General features: G+C 43.3%; 1 protein-coding gene across 3 annotated transcripts in view; it reads left to right on the top strand.

Annotated features, from left to right (window-relative positions):
* The first annotated feature begins 1,313 nt into the window (after window positions 1-1,313).
* Window positions 1,314-23,875, top strand: part of LOC115375593 (zinc finger protein 521-like) — a 96,344-nt gene continuing 73,782 nt past the window's right edge. For 2 of the 3 annotated variants that reach the window (XM_030075043.1, XM_030075042.1), the window contains exons 1-3: window positions 1,593-2,099; window positions 9,527-9,583; window positions 17,000-17,200. In XM_030075043.1, the coding sequence (XP_029930903.1) occupies window positions 2,060-2,099; window positions 9,527-9,583; window positions 17,000-17,200 (298 nt within the window). In that variant the 5' untranslated portion in view covers window positions 1,593-2,059. Of the gene's footprint in view, window positions 1,418-1,592; window positions 2,100-9,526; window positions 9,584-16,999; window positions 17,201-23,875 lie in introns of those variants that run through there. The other variant, XM_030075045.1, reaches the window with a different exon arrangement.

Here is a 23,875-nt window from a genome sequence, read left to right as displayed (position 1 = left end):
AACTCCAAAGTAAATGTTACTCTATACAATAAAAGCAGCATTATTATGCAATCCATAATTTGACATGGATTAATGATTGATTTGGTTAATTGCCCATTTTAACTTTGCACAGTTCATGAATTTCATTTAGCAAAGTCAGACTTGGTGTGAACCACAGCAAAGGTTATCAAAGGTTTTTGCTATTAATTTTCCTCTGCTATACCAGTGCATGTTTGAGAGTTGGCCTATCTGCTGCCTCTCTGCAGCAAAAACCTTGCTTTTCCGTGCCTCTGTGAATCAATCAGAATAGAAATGCATTCAAAGAAAGCAGTTGTGTGACTGTGATTTTTAGATGAGGCCCCTGGCAGAGGCTACCTCCAGGCTGCAGAGGGAAGAGTGCAGAGTGAGAAGCCCACTGCAGGATTCCTCTCTGGATCTCATTTTCACATAGCAGGGGTATGGGGCCTGGACATTCACATGCAGGTGAGGGTGTATTATAATGCACCGTTGTTTTGATGAAGGGGGAGAAAGAAAGAAAGAAAGAAAGAAAGAAAGAAAGAAAGAAAGAAAGAAAGAAAGAAAGAAAGAAAGGCTCCAACTGAAGCTTTTCTTCTATCTAACAATCAAATAAATAAGTTCAAATTTTGCAGGTGAAAATACCTGTGTTTAATGTGCATTTTGCCACTGAAACTGTTGCTCCACGTGCAAAAGACAAAATGACAAAAAGGGAAAAAGAAAAGAAATGAAAATAGAAAAGAAAAAGAGCGAAAATAAATATCACTAGGATAATCTTTAAGGAGCGGATCCTTTAATAAGTTATGGTATATTCCGTAGGTGAAGGAGAAAATGTTCCCTATGTCTTAGTAGAATTAAGTCGGAAAAACTACATTTTTCTCTCCATGCGGTGTTCAAGTAATTGGGGGTTTAAAAGAACATGTCCAATTTTGTGGCGACTACAGAAAAAAAAATGAAAAAAAATCTCCGAGTACAAATCAACTGCCCAAATTTCTATGCGTGCCGTTACATGACAGATGTATGTCAACAGCCGCACAAAAAATGTCTTTCTGCTTAACCATTTCTACCAGAAGGGGGACCAGTCCGTCTGCCGTAGACGGAGAGTGGCCGACGGCGAGCCGAGACAGAGGAGACGCCAGGGTGAGCAAGCCGACTTTGGGTTTAGAGTTCGACTCCGGATCCGGGGACCAGCAGATCCAGCAATCCGCATCTTGCCATGATCCCTAGGATTTTAATCATGCCTCTCTGTCTGTGTGTGAGTGCAGGCAGGCTGACAATGATTTCCTCAGTGATTACGTACAGAGCGAGTCCCTGCGGGGTAGGGGCCCCCTCTGGAGCCATCCTGATGGCTTTGGGGGCCTTGCTTCCATTTTCCATTATTATGTGGACTACCGGAGCGACAGCGCAGTCCAAGACCTTGCAGGTTTGTGATGAGGAGGGAGCTTCCATCTTCTCTCTGCTTCTTCATCCTCTTTTTAGAGCAATTTAGACGTAGACTTAGATCAGATTCCGAACCTAATCCATGATTAGCTAACTGGAGTGAGAAAAGGAAGAGTCTATAATAGTTTTGATGCTGTTAGGTGGATATGCAGTGAAAAGTGTATTTATCTTTTTTTCCCTTTTTTTGGTTTTGTTGCATTTTTTTGCACTCTCACAGGAGGCGTTTTGCTGATGTCTTTCTCACGCGAATACATTTGAGATCAGAGGCGAAAAACAAATATTCCGCTTTTATTCCTAAACGAACATCATGCCTACACGCGTGTGTGCTTTACCGGAGAATGGAAGCGTATGACGGAATTACTATATTCTCACACTTTTCCCGATACCCAGCTCAACTAAATAGAGTCGCCTACCGATTGGGTTAATTGGATTTTATCATAACATCCACCTACTCATCACAAAATAATAGCAAACTCGTGTTGTTAGATCGCACGGCAAGGGCTACATCTCTCTGTAATGGTAAAAAGGCACTCGCGGTTTTGGTCAGTGAAATTTAAAGAGAATTTTATTCCGCCGTGCACAAATTATCAGTCAGAAACTGAGCAACTTCAGCGTTTTCTATAGGATGTCGCGCCGCAAGCAAGCTAAACCAAGATCACTGAAAGGTAAGTGATAAGCTTATGTTGGATGCCTCTAAAAAAGATCTTATTCCAAGTCTAGCCCAACATGAACTGAACTTATGGCTTATTGAGATGTAACTGTCTACCCTTTTCGCATTTGTAAGTGCTCTTCCTGTATTTTGCGCATGGTATCGACTGCATATAGGCTACGTACTTGCACCGGAGAAATGTTCGGCTCACACAGGATTGTAATGATAGTTAAGTGCAAGGGCAGGGCATGGATAATTTAGAGAGCAACAGTGTAGTGCGACGCTGAGAAACATCTGGATGTGTTAAAGACGCTCCTGGTCGGAACTTGAGCCGTCTGATGGAATGGGGTGCAGAGTCACGTGACCCCGTCTGAGAAACTAAGGAGGAAACATTTTATATGTTGAGGGGGGGAAAGGGAGGGCTGAGGTGTGTGTATGTGCGCGTGCGCGTGCGTGTGTGTGTGTGAGTGTATGTGTATGTGTGTGTGCGTGTGTGCATTGTTAAAAGTACTCTGGTGCAAGCATGTGCATACATGTGTGCATGTGTGCATGCGTTGTGAGTGCCCATGCAAAACTGAAAGAGGGAAATTTATAAAGGTAAACTCTGAATTTGACCTCTTTCTTAAGAAGTTAAGGCTAAAACATCTGGATAGCAATCTGTCAGGCCTGAATATAAACCCTGAATATAAATTAACAGCATGATGTTTTAATTTAATACAAACTCCTTGCACAGCATGCCTGGAAAAATATATTCAGAGTTTTTTTGTAGGTGTGTTTTTGTTTTAAATTTTGTTTTACTTTTATTTTCTTTGTTTTTTCATAGTAAGACTGAATGTAATTTGATCGTGTATTTGTGTTTGTCTGAGTGAGTGTGTGTGTGTGTGTGTGTGTGTGTGTGTGTGTGTGTGTGTGTGATTGCATGTGCATGAGACAGAAAAGACACACACACACACACACACACACACACACACACACACACACACACACACACACATTCACACACTACTTTTCTCTGTAGCATTTTGCTGGGGGAGCCGCTGGGTTTCGAGGTTGAGCTCCAGTTCATCTGGCAGGCATTGTATTTTGCTCAGCAAATAATTGTCCACAATTTCACATTCCCAGCTTGTGGTCTGTGGACCCCTTTCTCTCTCCCCTTTCGTTCTCGGAAGTCTTCATCTCAAAGGAAGATTACATGGTCTGCGGCAGTACATTCATGCAGCCACCATTTTAAATCAATACCCAGGAGAGGGTGGAAATGTGACTGCATGCACATCTTGCAATTGTCATGTTCTGTTTCTAGACTTGCACTGCTCTATTCGCAGTAAACAGCTCTATAGATAGATTTCCTATTTTCCCAGACCAGATTGGCATTGACTGTTTTTTGTTAGTTGGTGTGACATTTGCTATTCTCAAAAGACACATCACTTATATATAATCTTCTCCTGCCAGCATGCTACATGCTACAAGTGTGTATGTGTGTGGGAGTGTGTGTGTGTGTGCGTGCGTATGCATGTGTTTGTGTGTGCGGGGATGTGCAAGCGTTCAAAGGAACATCTGTTTAGATTTGTGTACGTCTGTTTGTGCGAGAGAGTGAGATAGAGAGTGAGTGAGAGAGAGGGAGAGAGAGAGCGAGAGAATCAGTATGCAAATGAAGTCAGAGTGATGACATTGTTTGTTTTGTTATTGTCACTGAAATTTAAATTGGAAAAATGTGGTGCACAAAATATCCCTACTTTTATGTCTTCATTCCGGCTGCTCAAGCAGAGCAGAAATGCAGATACGTCATAGATATTTCCCTGTTTTTGGATCAGACCCAAGGAAGGCCAGGCAGATGTTATTTATTGTTCTTTGTCTATCTCTTTCCTTGGGGATGGAGCTACACTTATACAGATGTCCACAATAACTTTCCTTGTCATTTTTTAAAATAGTTTCTGTAGACAGAATTCTTCCATATTGTTGGGGAAAGACAGAATTATAATTTTAAGTGCAGATTTCTTTCATACATTTTCAACGCCAAATTGGAGCCTCTTCGTGTGTGTGTGTGTGTGTCTCGGCGCATTTGTACGCGTGTGTTCATGTGCACTTGTGAGCGTTTGTGTGAGTGTGTGCGCATATACAGTTTGTTTTCTGTGCAGAACGTGGCTGCAGAGTTCAGATTTCACTTTTATAGGTTGTCTTTTGCTGACTTGAGGCAGTGGTCAGTGTGGACGGAGCTTTTTTTTGTGCAGAAAGAACACTTTGTTCTGCAGAGGGGAGAATCAGCAGAGGTGCTGATTGAATTTGGAGGGAAGGTAGAATGGACATCATGTCTGGAGTTTGAGGGACCGTTGATGGTAAATGGACAGAGAGTGTGTAAGAGGAGATGACAAAATAAAAGCTCTGACAGTTGGACCCCCCCACTACCCTCCCTTGGATGCACCCCCCATCCCTACTCTTCCTCAGTATTGGCTGCTTGTGGGAGTCAGAGGTTATGTTTTTGGTCCCATCGAGGAAAAGGGCAACGTTACAAGTCCCGTTTCAATTAAGTCTGAGAGACAGATCCGGCTACGTTATTGCTTGGGGGAATAAATGGCACAGGACGAGACCATACATCATTCGCTTATATGCAAACACTTCACCCTAGCCACTGACATTTACTCAATCCTGAGCCTTCTACATTTCTCAACTGTGGGCACATTGTAATTTTGTTTTGATGTGCAGAAGCTTTGGGTCAGCACATTGCTTCAGTCAGTGGCGTGCAGCAAGGAGGAAGGAGAATCTCGCTCCAAATCTTGTGTGTGATGACTGCCACGTTGCCTATCCTACAGCACTTCCTGCCTAATGTGAGACTGGCTTTATATATTTTTTTTTATTTGGAGCACAAATGACACTCTCAAAGTCTCAGTCTCTTATGTGTTCATTGGCTGAGGAGGAGGTTTCCAGGACTGTCATCTGCATATGTAAATACATTTTCTGCACCATTTACTTTAAGTATAGCGGTTGTCATGAAATCAGCACTGCGCCTTGTGCACCTTAAATATTTGATATTTTTCAGGAGCCGGGTTTTGATGCCACATAAGTGAACTCTGAAATTTTACTTGGCATTACATGAAAGGATGTGTTAATTTGCTCTCTAAATATAGATTGTAAAAAAAAACAGGTTGATTCAAAATAAAATTGTGAAAGACCCATTAAAAAAAAATAATGATGATCTGTAATGTTGAAGTTTAAATGGTTCTGCTTGTTCTCAGATAGAGCCAGGTTTAAGTTGAAGTATATTTATATTTGCTTTTGTATCAGGGCACTGTTAATAAAAATGGATGAAGGGTGACTTGTGAAGGAAGACTTGAAATAGTAATAGTTTAAAATACATTGCGGTTGAATTTTCTAGCTTTGTTTTTTGTAAAAGACCAGCATATCTGATCATATTTATATGCATTTAGATGCTTAGTCATTCACTCATATCTGACCGTGTCCATTAAGCCCAGGGATGCATAGCCACTCCCCCTTTCAGTGCTTATGTACAGTATATAGGCCTCTGCCTCACTGACAATAAGCCATGACTGTTGGTATGCAAGTTTAGGGATTTTTGTCTTAAAAAACAATTTCAAAACAAAATTTAGCTTTAAATTCTGAAATCACATAATATTTAATATCAAATGTAATAAAGGCCTCATGCTCGGATTTTGAATAATTAAAAGTGTGGAGATAAATTCTGCACTTTTTTTCCCCCTCTGTCTTGTTAAAATGTCTAATCGTCCAAGTGTTACTGCTAGTTTTAGGAAGCTGCATTATTCTAGCCCGTTCACAATTAATGACCTGTGGCATAACACCCATTAACACTTTTCTAATGTGACACAAAAATATGGTTAGTATTATCATTAAGGAAATTATGATGGAGCCGTGGAAAAACCCATTAGCACGGCTGTCAGTGTTCTTGACATGCGGCTCAGTGTGTTGGACTGGGTGTCGCGGGAGCTGGCCGATATCTCCTCTTATTTCATGGCATGTGTCTCTCCTGTTGTCATGGATTGTCTGCCACATGCAGAAAGACTCCTGATTCACAGGCAGTGATTGATTTCCACCACCGCTACAAATGAAATGATATGTTACTGCCTTTATTTGCATCTATATTCTGGTTTGTCTGTGCTATTAATACTGCATGGTATTTTTTTTTATTTATTTTTTTTTTTAGGAAAGCCACATTTGCAGCACAATCTAATTGTGTAATAGGATTATTGATTCATAACGTTATGTCAGTGCTGCATTTTTTTCAGAATAACTATTCCTGCGACTTGCTTACAGACAGTACATGGCGATATATGAAGGATTACAAATATTATGCAACGTGATTAACATGCTCCTCCATTGCAAATTATTTATGACACTAATCACCAGTTCAAATAATGCTCATTAAGAAAGTTATTCATGTGCAGTGTGTGTCCTCCTCCCTCCCTTCCCAGCCCTAATTGAGGAGGGTTGACCTCCTGACCTGAGCTAAATTGAGTTGTAGTCCCTGTGGCGAGCGTCTCCTTCCCGGTCAGTCAGGGCGGATTACACAGCCATTGTGTTCGGCACTGTATCGTCCAAGCTGGCTGTAACCAAGCAGATGAGTCACGCATATCCAGGAACACACTCAGGGCTTTTTTGTGTCTGAGAGGTGCTGTGAGATACCCATACACATAAGCATAGTGCATACACACACATGCACAGCCATAAACACACACACACACACACACACACACACACACACACTTGAATCTCAGATCTCTTACACAACAGGAATTCATTTGATGGATTAGGAAGGGTACAAGCTGCTGAGAGTTTGTAGTGTTTTGCTTATTCATGTCTATTCAATTCATTAGATTTATGAGGTTGTTATGTCATATGGATAGTGCATGTGGTGAGCGATCTGTTTTTTTTTTTTGTTTTGTTTTGTTTTGTTTTGTTTTAAGTTTTTTTTTATTATTATTATTATTTTATGCCACTGTATCTGTAGAAAATTAATTCATCCATAGAAGGAAATGTCCTGTCTTGGGGATTGTCAGTCACAATATAATGGCAGTCACTGTGTATTTGTTTTCGTGCGTTAACTAGTTTGTTAATTAATGGCCTTTAATGCTGTGACACTTGTTGGGGGATTTTGTTATTGCTGCTCCATTTTTTATTATTATTATTTTTTTTTTTTTGAAAATCAAAGGAGCAGTCCTGATAGGGTCCCATGTGTGTTTGATATTGTATCAACAAAACTTTGGAGCGTGATTACAGTGTGTCACAGGCAGATACAGTGTACCTTGTCAAGCATTAATTAACTGATAGCTGTTCTGCAGAAACAATAATGGTGATGTGTTGAACTGAGATGTTATTCATCTAAGGTTACAGTCATTATGAGGTGATCATGAGCTTTAGAGTATATTAATTAAAACTGTCAAGCTTTTTTTAATTTGTGTTGACTCAGTTGTGACTGCAAATCAAATGTCCAGCTAGTATGAAACATCAACCCTGAGCTGACAGCATACCTGCTATGACCCCACCTAGGCAGCTATCTATTAATTATCTAGCGGAAAGGTGCAAATGAGAAATCCTTTACACTAGAATGAAAGTTGTTTACTTTAAATGACAAAACTTTTAATAAGTTCACTGTGGTGACAAATCATCACAAACCGCCGCAATGTTTAAGTTCTGATGGCATTATAAAACAGAATTTTCTGCCTGAATTCCCTCATCTCACCAACAGGGATGGTAATCAAAACAAAAAGTCTAGCTCACACCACCAATCTCTGATAGAACCATGGGGGATTTATTAGGACCCCCCACCCCCTCTCATCCCTGCCCATTTAAATGATCCTGGATGCAAGGCGCTCAACAGCGCTGGAGAAACTCATTTAACTCTCAGGGCGTCAGTCACTAAGGCCTCCTTCAACAGGACAAGGTTTCTGTGTTGGCTGGATAAAGCCCTGTTTGGTTGCTCTAAAGGAAAAACCCCTGCTGTGCCCAACCTCCTCTCTTCCATCACTTTTAATTGATTTAGCTAATTAATTGGCAGACCTATGACCATTTATTTAACAGAATATTTTCTGTTTACAGCAGTTATAACAATCTCTAAGGCATATATTTCCAATCAAAGACATTCTTTGTTTATGTAAAGAAATATTACTGTTCCTGTAGGTTATTTTGAATAAAAAGCTTTGTATGGGAATTCCATCACATATGGCCAGTGTTCAGTTTTGGCCGGTCAAGGCCTGGCAGCAAAACACAGTCGCTCCGTCTTTTGCCGTCTTCATAAGAAATAGCTTGACACTTTTCCTCTTCATTTTTCACTGATGTTTGACACCCTGCTTGACATTGACTCCTGCTCCCCTGAGGGAAAGGCTTCTGCCACCATAGGATCCTGCCTTAATTATGCAAAGTACAGGATATTTTGTGCGATTTTAAAAGTGCGCCAGTTTCTGCTTTGGCAGTCACTGCCACACTCCCCTACTGGGAGGTCCTGTCAGACTCCCCCTTCCTCTTTGCCCAGGAAAATGAAAGGCTAGAAAGAAAAGACATAATGGAGAATGCATTTCAACTGCAGGGGTGGAACGCAGAGGCGTAAGAAGTCCTCAGTGAGACCCTCATTTTACATGGAACAGGTGGGAGACTCTTTTGTTCTCTTCCCGCTGTTAAAATCCATTTCGTTCCTTGTACTTGACATGCCACAAGGAACTCTCACCAGTTCCAAAAAGGCTCCAGTATAAAAGGTTCCTGCATTTTTACCAAACAGAAGTCATGTTTGTCAAGGCCAGTGCTGCTGTCAAAAAGTCAAAAGTGGTTTGGTTGCCATGTACCTAATGAGGGACTGTGAGTGCGGATCAAGCCATCACTGTTTTGACAATCGCAAAGTTAAAACCAGCCAGAGCACTTCAAAGGCACACATAAGTTAGGGCACATTGTGCGAATACATTGTAATGGAAAAGTTGATATATTTCTAATTTTGTTATTTTTGCAACTGTGCTGCTAAGTTTCCCATTGCACTTGCAGTTAGGATTAGGCTCGGTTTTCAAGGAAGCTTTGGATTTATCCTGGAAGTGTTCTTGTTTGATAGCCACACTGTAGCGCCGTTCACCGAGGAACTGTACAAACCTTACTAATGCAGGCATCAAGGTGTTTTTCACTTGGTCACTGTTGATGTTGGGGAGATGTTTCATGGGAGACGTTCATAATTCATCACGTCATTACCCAGTCCAATATGTTATTTACGTGGGTGGCTGTTTGCCTTGTTGCCAAACCTCATACATATGAAAGGCTTTCGTGGATTCCCAAACCACAGGTTGAGCTGTCGAAAGCTGTTGAAATCTCTTGGAGTTTCAATACAGAAAATCTCAATAGTAAATAATAAAAAAGAAGGAAATCTCAATGTGTCTGACTTGTTTTTCACTGTTAACTGTTTCTTCCCCTCTTTTTCCCCCTCTCTTTTTCTGGCAGTAGAAGACAATGTGACAGAGGACCAGCACAGTCCCGGGCAGACTGCCATTCCGAGCGGTAATGCTCCATTTCATATTTCATCATTCTGGGCTGGAAAGTGGAGTGTGTGAGTGTGAGTGTGCATGCGTGTAAATGTGCACGTGAGTGTGTCTATCTGTCTGTGAAATGTTTGCTGGGTCCAAAATGAAATGGAGTGTGTTCAGTTCATGTTTTACCTTTATTTGTGTTTTTGCTGCATGCATGTGTTCGAAAGCTGCGTAGATGCTGTGAAATGCATGCACTTTGTATTTTAGCAGGCCTATGCAGGTCTTTATTTGTTCGTGTGTGTGTGTGTGTGTGTGTGCATGTGTGTTTGTGTGTGTGCATACATGCAGGTGTGAATATGCCTGCCCTTGTGCGTCTGCATTCGCTTCTGTGTGTTTATTCCTTTTTTGTGTGTGTCTTTGTCTCCCAACCCCTCTGTATGATGTAGAATAGAGCTACCCAGATGAATGTGTCCTGTCTCCTCGTGTGCCATTCACGGTGGCCCTCCAGGAACAGAACGGTAATTCAGGTCAGGCTAGCAGAAAGCCCCCTATGAATGAAACCTGCTCCTGATGCACCACACTGTATATTTTCATTTCATTTGTCTCTGGTAAAGGTTAAGTCTCAGGCGTGGTTATTTTAAACCCGATATGGATGGCTTTGCCCAGCAGGCTGGGGACCCTGGGTACTCCTAGGCTGCCACATTAGTCCGGCGTTTACCCACAGTTCTCCGAGCCCCCTCAAAGAGAGACATTCCTGTGCAAATCACTGTGACAATAGATCCTGGCTTTTCTCAGTTGCTTATGTATTATTATTACAGTTTTTTCCTGAAATTGCAGCACTTAGCAGGTGTCTACAATAGGGCTTGGAAACATGGACAAAATTAAATATCACAATAGCTTTTACATAATACCTTGATATTGATATTGTTACGATATTGTAGGGGTAACTATTGGCGCTTTCATAACATATTTGTGATAAACAGTCATGATTAATACTGGTATGACGACCAAGCAGGTAGAGACAAATAATTAAACAGCGAGAACAGGCTGACACGTTCAGATAATGGCCTCTGTTTTGTGTAATGCAGCCTTTAAAATTACGAAAAGACAGCACTAATGGCGACATGATATTGGTATAATGTTGTTAATATTGTAATGTAACCCAGCCACAATTCATATTCAAGATTCTTGAGCTCCATTACAGATAACAGTAAACGGAAACACATCTTGCTTCTTAAATGGGTTTGACCGTATACCTTGTGCTCCTAATGTTGTGAGCTGGAGTCCAGTTCCTGAGCTTTGTTGCCAACCCATTGTCTTGTTCTCGTATTTCCTGTTGCCCTTCACTGCGTGCTATCTAATCGGGCAAAAATGCCATAAAACATACCTAAAACATTCCTTACATTTTCCGTAAGGAAGAGTAATGTCCGTCTGTGGTTGTGTTAGTGTGTATTGATAGATATTGGTGGGTGGTGCTGGGGGAGACGCTGCCCTCTTAGCCCCACTAACCCCAGCTCAGGGGTTGAAGGGCTGGGCATAAGAGGCAGACTTGCCTCGGAGACCTCCTGTCATCCAGAGCCAAAGCAGAGCTAATGAGTGTGCCTGATTACAACGACCCCCTCAGACACATGCCTCTCCCTCTCCCCATCCCTCCGCCACCTCCATCTCCAGAGTGAGGGGAGACAGCCGCCACATGATCGATGTCTGCCTGTGGAGAAATCAAGAGGGCGCACAAATTAATTTCTCACTTTCCTCATTTGACTCCGTCTGACTGATTTATTTTTTAACCCCCTCTCAGGATGCAGCTTGACGAATGGGCGACGATAAGAGAGTCGTTTGCGGCTTCAAACTTTAAGGTGCTGAATGTTGGCAGATTTGTCTCACTATTTGGGGAATTTGTCACCTTCAACTTTGAGAATGTTTCGCCACAGCTTGTACATCACACTAACGACGGCAATTTGTCCTTTGCGGTTAAACCACTGGCCCAGTAAGGTCTTTTTTTTTTTTTTTTAACGTCAAACGGAAAGCGGCGGAAAAGCTTACCTGCTTTTCATGCATTTAGCACTTTGATGGACACAGCTACAATAGCCATTAGCCTCCTGACAAGCTTGGGGCTTAATCAGACATGGTGTCGAGAGCTGCCTCATAAGTAGACCCCCAGTTGTGCTCTTCTGTGAGCCTGCAACCGTTCTACAGGTCCTGGATCCTATTTCTCATTCATGTTTGATATGTAGCAGAGGCAAAGGAGAAATGCTAACAAAAGAGGCCCTATGAAAGATAGACAGTATTATACTTAGTGTAGAGGGGCAGGAACAGTGTGATATCTGAGATTTAATGAGGCAGTGCGCTTTTTTTACCCGGAGAGTGTCGAGCAGGCTTAAGATCTGCAGCTTGGCTTTACCACTGTGCTGCCTGTGTGTAATTATAACCACATGCTCCTTGCTCTTTCTTCTCTCTTTTATATATACGTTCCCTTTCTTTCTGTTTTTTTTTTTCTTTCTTTCTTTCTTTCTTTTTTTTTTTTTTTTTTTTTTGCTCCTGGCTGTGTCAGGTTGGGGCTGTTTTTCAGATGAGGGTGTTAGCTCTGTTAAAGTGGAGTGGACTGAGGCAAATGGAAGTGTTGTGGAGATCTGAAGGGGTGTCTGGGTGGCAAGGTGCCGTATTGTAGAGTAGTGTAGCGCGTACAGTGGTGCGGTGTAAGAGATGCTGGCTCTCGCTGAGGTTAAGGCAACCCACAGATCAATGTACTGCAGGGCTCACTACAGCAGGAAGAGGAAAGGACTCTTTCTCTCCAGCACTTCACAAAATCATATTCTGTATTATTCATTTCCTTTGTTGTTTTACTGCACTAATGGCATAGCAAGGCGCTTCGTTCAATATTATCACTCCCTGTGAGAGAGCGAGTGAGACAGTATGACAGAGAGAGAGAGAGAGAAAGAGCGCGCGAGGTAGCATTTGGTACATTCAAATTATGTTTCTCATTCAACTGTTTTGATTTCCATTTTTCTTTATATCCTTATATCCTTTTTGCTGCAGATATTTTAATGGTGAATCATGCCATCTGTATACCTGTGATAATATGTGCTGCCTCCTTCATGTAGTGCTCTCTGTGTTGTTGTCGTTGTTTGTTCTTCCTCCTCCTGTAATTGTTTGGCACCTTTTCTCTCACCGTACTACTCTATCTTTATCTCAGCATGCATCATAAAATTTTCATAAATGTACGGCATGTTGATTTGTAACATATAACAAGCTTGGAAACAACATTTCTATCAACGTGCGGGGGTACCACTTGAAGCATGTAATGCGTTTAGCATTTTAAGAGAAATCACTTTTGACAAACACCTCTCCAATTTCAAATGCATCAAAATATTAGAGAGTAATTAGTGCCTAATTTGATTCAGGGGGGCTTGAAGCAGATAAATCAAATTGCATGCGCAGACCATACGAACACAGACTCTCCCCATGCAAATGCTTGACGATCGTTAACAATCTGGCAAGTGTCAAGCTCACAGCCTTGTCGCCGGATCATGACATTCTTTAATGATGGGGGATCAGTGGATGTGACGGGCTAAGTGGAGTGCCCCAAATCCCATCCACATAGAGGAGGATACACTCGGAGGCACATGTGGCATTAGAATGTAGTGTGACCTATATATGGCGGGTGCTCGGCAAAAGTTTTAGATTTTTAAATAATGAGGTGCCGGCAACCGTGTGAAGGTTATTCAATCTTAATGTCCTCCTATTTCTGACAGCCTTCCTCACTCTGATAAAGGAGCGTACTCACCTTTGATCAGGCCCGCCGACATGTGTCGACAGAAGCTGCTCGCTGGTTAAAATAAATTCTTAATTTGAACTTGGGGGTGGGTGGTGGAGGGGGGGCTGCCGGGGAGGGGGCATCATAAGATCAGGATCTCTGGGAAATGATGGGGAAATGAAGAGATGGGTGAACTGGTAATGATGTTTTCGACACCAAGGTCTTTCATTGCACAAAGAAAGACTCGGGCGAAACCCTGATGGAGCTAGACATATCTACAGGCAAGTGAGAGCATAGCCCTCAGTGATTTCAAACTCAGTTTTCATGCTCAGTGTTTTGGACCGGATTTGAATGAATTTCAGTTTGAAACCGCTGACATTCATCCCATGTTGCATTTGAAAAAATAGCTGGGTATCCAACAACAACTTTCCGCATATGAACTTTTACACTCTCCTTCTCATTCTCTTTTCCTTGTTCTTGGCTCTCAACACTTTCTTTAAGGGTTAGATGTAAGGTCTCCAGTGAGGTTAAAGACAGGGTTATTGTGTTTATTATTCTTTTTTAAGGTGAAAATTAGATGGGTATCGGCCAGCCTGTTCATTTTGCTTCCTCCTATTTATCCTCTCCGTATTCCTGTTCTTTCATGCCCTTCCTCCTCTCCCCATGGTCAGTGTCTCCACCTGTCTCAGTGTGTGGGCCAGACAGTGGGGGGACGTGGGTAGGTTTCTCTGCTAGGGACCGCGGGTCCCTGGTGGGGCTGATAGAGCAGAGATGAGAATATCAATTAAAACGTTATAAATATTTAAGAGCAGAAATATTCAATAATATAAGGGTGGGGGGTCCTAGGGACTCCTCTCCAACTCACAAGATGAAAGTTGTGGTATGATAAATGTCACCAGGCACCATAAGAGACAGGAGTCTGCATGATGGATGGACTCAGGCACAGACAGATATTACACAGCTCAACAAATGTCAATCACCGTTCACATTTTCACCTTTTTATGAGTTCAATACCAGCGCACTTTACTGTAAAGACTGGAAATGAATTTTTTTTTTAAAAAAATAATAATAAAATGAATTCCACCCTCAAATTTTAAATTCATTCAGTTCAATTTAATTCCCTCATGAATAATTAAATTTTGCTGATTGAACTGCTATAGCCTTACGTTAAGCTTACTTAATAATTTTCTTATCACAATATGGATCAGTGGTCAATAGAGCTCCCCCAGTGACCTTACTTACTATATCAACATTGTCAGCCTGATTAACAGAATTAACATGGGTGTGAGATGAAGATGAAAAATTCTCAACATGCCAGACATCTCCCGCTCTATATTCCACATGTGATTGTCAGCCATCTTAAGCATGGTGGTATTGATCTGCTGTCCAGCCTGTAGAGACTGGTAGAGGAGGATGTCCTGATCTGATGGATTACTGTATGAGGCCCAGAGGCACAGGAACCTCAGTATTGACGTGGCTCTTTAATCCCAGGGTTGGACGTGACCTTGCCGTGTCGAGACCCCCCACCCCCCCTCTCCCCAACATGCAGCAGTTTACACTTCCAGCGGTGCATCACAGCAGTGCGCGAGAGGTCACCCGGCTCGACCTAAAACTCTGTCACGGCTTTGATTCGCTGGAAGTTGAGCCCTGAACTTGTTGCCGTGAACAAGAGAAAAAGAGGGAAGGTGTAAAAATCTAACTTACAAATGAAGCTCTGCTAGGACTTAGGGGTTTGTTGTTTTTTTAAGCAGCCATTACAGTAGACGTATCGTCCCGCAAACCATGTGGGATCATCAACTCAATATGGAAAACAGAACGAAAAACCATCTGGGTATTTTCCTGCACTGAGAAATGTATTTTATTAAACATAGAGCATAAAATGTTTAAATGTAGCCGTCATTTGTTTCCTATGACAGGAGTACCTGAAATATTAGGTAAATTAATGATTCATGAAGGCCACTGGAAAAAAAATATTGGAAGTCTTAACCACCAACTACTCCACAGACACCCCGTAAAAGGACATGAAGTTTTCACATTTCAAGGCATATTGTGGATTCTGCGTCTGTGTGTGTGGATGAATCATAAGTCTATATTGTGTGGCTTTTGGCCTCAGTCAAAAGCGTCCCCCCCAGAGCAAGAGAGGCCTGCATCTGTGAGGATTGGGTTGGGATTTTCATTTTCTTGAAACACCTTCTGTTCTGTTCTGCATGGTCCCACCGGGGACCAGAGTGCTGATATTTTTAGAGGGCATGTTCCGAGAGCCTCCGTCGCCAAGAGGGAAGGACAATGGAGGGTGTGATGTTACATCAATACTTGGCGGGAGTGGGGGAAAGGAAAAATCCTGGGTGGCCTTGATGAGTTCTGGATCGCCTTTCCTCGAGGAATTTCACACTGTTTGAGAGCACCCTACAGAAGGGAGGACTTAAAATGGCCGCCCATGTATACATACACTCGGCTCCTTGCCAGATTCTGCCACACGATAGTGCAGCACACTTGTCCTCAGGCACTGTTAACTGTGTGATAGGCAAAAAAGCAGACTTCTGCCTAACGTTCCCCTCCAGTTTTAGGACATGCTGAGGAGCAGCAGTGGGGCTCAAAATGGCTGCCGGTGAAGTGCAGGGCTCCTTTCCCCCACAATGCTCTTAGAGCGTGTGACAGTGTGACATCATTGTTTGATTGTGAGTATGGCTTTGTAATCAGTCTTATTGTAGTGAAGTGTGATGGTCGCAGCAGGGAGAAAGGGGGCTGCAGGCCATGCCTCCTAATTACAAGATGTGTTGCAAGCCATGCACGATTTTCTATTCTTCTGAATGAAGACGTTTAAGGTATGCTGCGAGTGAGTAATGTGAGATTTGTTGTGTTGTCATAATGTTTTAGCTTCTCATGTAGACCTTTGTTCGGATTGGACTGGTAGTTTGAAAGAAAATGCCTAGTTCTGGTTCAGGGTAGTCAATTGCCCACCCCTGGCACTGCTGCAGCACAAAGCCAACAAGAGACAAAACTGCAGATGGATTGAAGAATATTGATGTGCGCGACCCGCGGCTGCCTGCAAGCAAGGCTGAATAATTTAGGGAAGTGTGTCGTGACGACAGTCTAACACACACCAATCTCAGTTTTGTGTGTGTTACAGTGCGATGCTTTATACACCCACAGTTCTGGCCTAGATGTCTAGATTATATGGCTAAGTCTTTCTCCTTTGACAGACGCTGACTGATGCAATTCAGCACTCTCTGGTGGAATTCGTATTTCTTTTGTCCAGCCAAAACTGCAATCCTGGATTTATTAACTACAAATATTCCCATCAGTCTAGTTTCATATACTGGAGTTTTGCTTGGGTGAAGCAGGGCAAACACAACGTAAAACCATTTCTAATAACAGAGGTGTGTGTGCTGGTATGTGTATGTGTGTTCATCGTGTGTTAGATTTGTGTGCCTGAGCATTGTGCCATCTGAATGTGTGTGTGGGCTTGTATATCTCTTACACTCACCTGCCCAATAGTTCTGTTATGGCGTGAGTGGTTGAGTTACAGAGGCCCAAATTGAACCTGCATTTTTATTACAGCTTTTATTATTGTTTTTATTAAATCCAGAGTCTAGAAATCCATTTTATTGTCACCCAGAGGAAGCTATAGCACCTCACTGTGTGGGTCACCCCTCTGACTATGTGGCACTGTCATTTCCTGTGGCTCGGCAGATCCAGAGTGCGCCCTCGAGAGGGCGGCGGAGGATGGTGAGGCCGGGCGTCTGAGGAAGAGGCTGCTCTCTCCAGAGGAAGGGGAGGAGGGAGAGGAGGAGGACGAGGAGCCTGCGCTGCACAGCTGCGACAGCTGCCGGCAGGTGTTCGAGTCGCTGAGCGATCTCACCGAACACAAGATTAATCAATGCCAGCTGACAGGTAAACAACGCTCAGCCCACCGAGCCTCCCTTCCACTCTGCCACTCAGCTCTACTCCCACTCCCACTCCCACTCTGTGCCTCCACCTGAGAATATGCTACACTGTGTGTGTTGGGTGCACTGCACCAAGGGGAGCACAACACCAGACAACCATCTACCTTGGTAGATATCCAACACACGCAGGCACACACACACATAGCACATTATTTATATATGTTCATATATATCTGCAGACATGACAGACCTGCATGCGTCCCGATAATAGATTACTGTATATGCAGTCTACAGTATGTGTATTTATAGTATGTGTTTCGTGTCCTTGTCTGTGTCAGTGTACCTTATTATACAGTATAATACAAATTCTCACACAATCTCAAAGTGTTACAATGCAAACCAACAATGAGATGCCACAGCAGCCAGACCACCAACTGGAAACAGATCCTTGCTCCAGGGAAGTCCCTCCACTAGTACAGATGCTAGCAAGCTAGTAATACCTAGTGGGACTGAAGAGAAGGGTGCCATTGGCAGACTGTGTCATTGACCTGCTGATGGATGAATAGGGCTATAAATACCCTGACAAGGTGGCAGACAGGACTAATGATGTGAGCTGAAGGTTTCCATGTGCTTCTCCTGGACTTGCTGTCCTCCTTTACATGTCCTGATGGGCCCACATTGAGAAGCGCCATCTGACACACATTTCCCAATGTTTGGGCACAGACCTTGTCTGTCTCTCCTCATCTTTTGGAAAAACAGCAAATTATCGGCTAAAATTTAATGAGCCTGTTTCTAATATGTCAGAGAAGCTAGCTTTTTAGAATTTAAACACAAATTCAGAGCACTGTCCAACAAAAAGTCAGCATTGTCTCTTCTCAGTTTACATTCAAGCATAGTTTGATTTCATATTTTGCAACCCATAATCAACAAACCACAAATTATATGGTAGGAATTGTTCTGAGTGGTCTCAGATTTCCAAACAACCAAAAGATATCCCTTGAGTTTTGCAAAGATTTTCCATTAACTGAGCGCCAGTCTCACCCAGCAAGTCCAGGGTATACAGTATATGTGTGTGTTTGTGGTTGTATGTGCATCCACATACACATATGTCTGTGTGTGTGTGTGTGTGTGTGTGTGTGTGTGTGTGTGTGTGTGTGTGTGTGTGTGTGTGTGTGTGTGTGTGTGGGTGTGTGTGTGTGGGCGTTTTGTAAGCATGCATATTTACAGTCAGTCGTGTGATTGGTAACATTTTGTGATGCCCCAGTTGGTGTTCATTTATATATAAATGCATGCATGTCCGTTATGTGAGTGTTTTTCCATGTGCATGGGTGAATGTGTACATGTATGTGTGCTCCATGTGTGCTCATGTATGTGCTAATTCAAGTGACGCTCAGTCTTCCGAAGGTGTGAAAATCAATTTAATGTTCCCTTTCACATTTCTCTCATCCAACAAAAGCATTCCTTGGTTTGAGTGGAAGTAAGTGCAGAGCACCCTGCCACCTTTTTTCAATACACCCACCAATCCATCAAACCAATATTGATTCAAGGTCATTCTGTTTGGCATACCAATGAAATAATAACACAAAAGCTATTATTTAAGACGGAGGGGGTCAGGTGCTAGCGTTGCTTGAATCAAAATTTTCGTACACTTTTTTGTAGTCTAATAGGCACTAAACAGACAATAAACACCCTCTAATGCCCTGAGAGTTGTGTATGATTCAGGGGGCAGGCCTTTTATGTTGAACACCATCATAATGTGGTCATGACAAACTCTGCCATATTTTTCCTATAATTAAGCCAGCCCTTTATAAATGTCAATCTTACGGACAAATAACTCTTAATTGCTCAATGGTGAAAAAAAAAAAAAAAAAAAAAAAAAAAAAACACCGTTTGGATAAGAGCCCCCGTGGAAACCAAACAAAAGAATCTAATTGCCATTAGGGTATTGTGATTGTGCAGAAACACTCTATTAGTATTCAAACACAGTGGGAGAAAAGAAACTTCTAGATGGCATACTAAGTACTTGGAGTGTGTGTGTGTGTGTGTGTGTGTGTGTGTGTGTGTGTGTGTATTTGTGTATTCTCCGGAATATGGGAGGAGATTTCCTATGTGGCATTATGTAGACATCCATGACCAATTAATCTGCCTTACATCAAGTCTCTACTCACAGATGGATCCTTTATTAAAACCATTTTCTAATCAACCACCAGCACCTGCTAAATTCTCCATTTCTACATTTTCAGACATTTTATTTTTGGTAAACAAATTTCAGAGCTTGACTGGAACCAATCCACGTGTGGAGATTTGCTTGCCATTCCCTGACTAAACTCAGCTCTTTTTTTTTTTTTTTCGCCCCAGCTGATGTCCCATAAGTGTATGTTTCCACAACTCATAAATGGGCATGCATGTACACAGTCACATATGCACTCACCACACGGCATGCAGTCTTATGCCAGGCCTCTTTTACTCTATATTGCACAGTGCAACAAATTATCGCAACAATAGTGAGAAAAACAGACTAAACTAAGTCTAAACAGACTCCGACCACGCCCAATGGACAGAGAGAAAGAGAAAGATGTTACATGTCACCCCGATCAATGGTAGCCATTGTCTCCCCCCCGTCTGGCAGAGGTATAACACCTTTCCATGCACTTAAGCCGTGACCACTGCAGTGCGCTAAGGGAGCGCATGGGTATGGATTGCCTCGTGTCCCCAATGCGATCGGTGCTATCGATCGTGCTAATGCTGGACTGCGGAGGAAGGCGAGAGCCTGAGAAAGGGAGCGAAGGAGAAGGAGGGAGAGGGGGGAGAGAGAGTGCTGCAGGAATGCGTCCCCAGGGAGCCCGTCTTGGGCTGGGGCAGGGCTTCAGGAATGCTCCCCAGGAGACCCCAGTGAAGGCTGGGGCAGGGCTGGAAGAATGCTCCTCTAGAGAGCTGAGAGTGGAGGCTGGCTTGGGCAGGGCTAGAGGAATGTTCCCCCAGAGCACCCCTCTAACTCTGGGGCAGAAGTGGAGGGGCTCCGCGGGGGGAGTGCAGTCCCCCGTCCCCCCTCCGGCTCCAGGATGGCTGCGGATCAGGTTTCCGTGTGGGGATCAGCATCCTGCCGACAGGGCTTTAGGCTGCCCTGGGGAGGAGACAGGAGGCTGGAGGCACTGCTATTCCATAGGCCTCTCCAAAAACACTTCACAAATGCTTTGTCTCACTGTCTCACAGTATTGTCTGCACAGGCTCGCATTGTTACTCATTCTTCTTAGAGACGGAGAAACAGTGGAGTGTCTTGTAGCTTGACTTTTGTTCTCAGTTGGCACAACACATGTTCATATGCCAGATATGAGATTGCAGCGGTAGGCAAGAAAACATGTGCTCTAGATATGTTCGCCCAAAGAAATATCTTGCACCTCAGCTCATTTCCACTTCTGTTTACTAGCCCACATTGTAAATAAAAATAACACCTCTAGCTCAGAGTTTAATTCAAAAGATTGCATTTTCACAAAGCCTTTCAGAGTCAGTTCTTCTAGTCCATGTCTCTGAAGGCATTTGAATAGCCCAGTGCACACATGGACTGTCAGCCTGGTGGCCATTCTTTCATTACGGGTCCAGCTCCCTTGAGCAACACCTTTTCTTGTGTCCTTCACTAGAGGAGGGGCAATGCTGCTTCCCCCTAGAGAGATCTGTGCCCTGCTATTTTAACCCTCTGTGAGATGACCTTTTTAATAAGTGTCTTTCTCTGTTTTCCTGCCGGCCACTGTGCGAGCAAACAGAGCATGTCTTCTGCTTCCCTCAGATAAAGGAATCAATCAGAGAGTGCTACAGAGAAAGAAAGAGAGAGAGAGAGAACTGGCCCATATATGGATTTATATTATGTAGATTTTTCCCCCTTCCTTTCCCTGTAGATATTGCAAAATATGCTCAGCTTCAATAAAATATGTTTCAGATTTATGAGAAAAATACAAATGAGATACTAATACTCTATGAAAAACAATAAGATCTCACCACAATGCAGAGGTCGGTAATGTGATTGAAATATTGTAGACAGACTTCTAATATGAATGCTCAAATCGGTTTTCTGACTTGAAGTCAGAGGATTTTTTTTTAATCCATTGATATATGTTTTCCTCCTTTTACTCCTTACCACGACATGTTTATTTGAAGTGTTTGTTTCATTTAGATCAAGTCTTTGGGTCAGCAGCATGGAAACATTCAGTAATACCCTCAACTATGAACAGGCTCCTGGCAGCTCGTGTTTTCTACTAACTGTTTCCAACAGGCTCCAATTGGTTGTGCTGAGCTTTTTTTTTTTTTTTTTTTTTTTTTTTTTTTTTCAACTAACTTTGTGTATTGATCCAACAGCTGCTTTTTGGCTGCCAAGAAGAATGTGCCAAACTGCAAAGACTTTATTTGCTTCAAAAGGGCTCACATAAGAGGAAGGCGACATGAGCAAGACCTGATTAGCCGAACTCTGAGCCACTGCCGTTCATCAGAAATTCTGCTGCGTTTTTGCCGGGGCGTCTTGCGACATCCTGGTACAAAGAGCAGCACACTGATTACAAGGCTTTGAAAGGGGGAGAGGCGGTCAGGGGAGAATAGCTACTTCTGGCACAACGCAGCCACTGAAAAGAGACCTCATGCTAGAGTGAGCTCTCAGAATTGGGCTCGAGTCTTTCCTGTATGTGTTTGTGTGGGCGCGTGTTCTTGAGTGTGTATGTGAATCCCTTAGAAAGAGAAATAGGGGGAGAGAGAGAGAGATAGAGAAAGAGAGCAAGAGAGAGTATTAAAGTAGATGTGTTTGACTCCTTGGCGTAGCATCCCCATGCGTTTGCTCTCTGCGCGACAGTGCCAGTAACGTTAACAGGAGTGTCATTAGGAATTCAAAGCATATGCCCTCGTGAGGACGCCCTCTTTCTCTCTCCCCTGTGCTTCACACCGCACACATTATGCACTGTATAAAGTATTTATTGGTCTTTGTCAGACGAGGAGTGCATTTTCTGCGGAAAAACAATCAAAATAAGAATAGAATAGCTTGTGTTTGTTTGTGCTTGCACTTGTGTGTGCGTCTGAGGCAGAAAAGGCAGCAACAATGGACGATCGGCTCTGTAACTCTTCGCCTCTTCCGTATTCACATCCCACGGTATCTCACACACTCGTTCTCTCACTCATTTGCTTGCTCAATCAGTCATCCACCTAGCTAAGCAAGCACGCACACACGCGGTACACACACTCACTGGCACAGCACCTGCATGCTTGCGTTTTGCCTTTTAGACGACACATAATTCATCGCCCAAAGGGCTAAACACATGCTGCGACTTCATCCAGTTGACCTCTTTCTTAAGTAGGTAGCCACCATAGCAGGGATGACATGTGGACACAACACAGATAATCTCAGGGACGCATCCAAGGCTACATGCGCTGGGTGAAAACCTGATATCACCGACACTGTTGTTATTTCGCCCCGCTATGTCTCTTCCTTTTGAAAAATGTGACTTCAGTGGTATGACAAGGGCCTGGCCGTGGAGCGGCTGTTTCTGTTTCTCTTGCTCTCTCCGTCTCTCCCTGGCCCTGGCTCTGCCTGCTCTTTGTTCACCCTCTTCCTCAGCCTGCAAGTCTTTTTCAGCAGCATAGGCAGAAGAATGGCACATTAAATCTTAATAGGACTGCGTCTGGCCGTGTTGAATTGCAGAGCGTGTTAAGCCGGCGCTTTCCTCCCCCTTGGCACACGCTCGTGGAAGTGGAAAACAATTGAATAAAAGAAACCGCTCCCTCCCTCTGTAACACTAGTGACTTTGCCTGCTCTGCTGAAGCCATTGAGACTGAACTGACTCTGGCTCACAAATGACTTAAGCCCTTACAGAGAAACTGTAACGTAAATGACATTAGTCTCTTTCACAACCCCTAGATATACCTGACCACCCAGGCGGAAGCTGTTACATATTCCCTGCCCGTTGACAGTAGTAAAATGCAGCCCGAAAATACAGTGCAGATAGTCTTCAAAATATTATGTTGGCTCAGACAAATAAAATATAATGAAAGAGCTGCAGAGTCACAGGGTAAGGGTTGGAGGGAGCCAGGAGAAAACTAGAGAGACAAAAGAAAGGTAGTGAAAGATGGGAAGGGCAGCGAGACAGGGGAAGGTTAGAGAGAGACAGGGATGGGCAGAGAAAGACAAAGAAGTGCAGAGAGACACAGTCAAGGTAGGGGAGAGCCAACCTTAGCAGCAGCAGCAGCGGTGTGAGTCCAGGCCTGCTTTGTGAGGCAGTCAGAGGTGGTAATTAGCCAGTGATGAGTTGACTGGTTGTGTGTCCAGTGCACGGCGCTGCTGGGTGGGGCTGTGGGAGGCAGATAAGGCCAGCAGTGGGCTTATCTCTGAGAAGGACAGGCACCAGGCCTGCCAGGCAAATCCACCCACAGACCAGCCCCATTTTATTAACAACATCATTAATGCCAGACAGGTTACGTGCGGCGACTCGGAAGAGAGACAGAGAAAAGTAAAAAACAAAGTCTCAATTCCTGCTCGGCCGGCCAGTCATACATAGGAAGCGGTTGATGTGTTTTGAAAGCGAGGAGCTTGTGGAGATGTTTACCAGGTAGGCAGCCAACGGAAGGGCACGGAGAGCGAGCTTGGATCTTACCTCTGGGCTTTGCTCACTCTCCTCTGGGTCCCCAGAATTCAAATGATTTTCTTTTT

The sequence above is a fragment of the Myripristis murdjan genome, chromosome 17 (assembly GCF_902150065.1).
Source record: "Myripristis murdjan chromosome 17, fMyrMur1.1, whole genome shotgun sequence".
Lineage (NCBI taxonomy): Eukaryota > Metazoa > Chordata > Actinopteri > Holocentriformes > Holocentridae > Myripristis > Myripristis murdjan.
The sequence above is the reverse complement of the archived record's forward strand: the minus strand, read 5'-3'. Positions and strand labels throughout refer to the sequence as shown.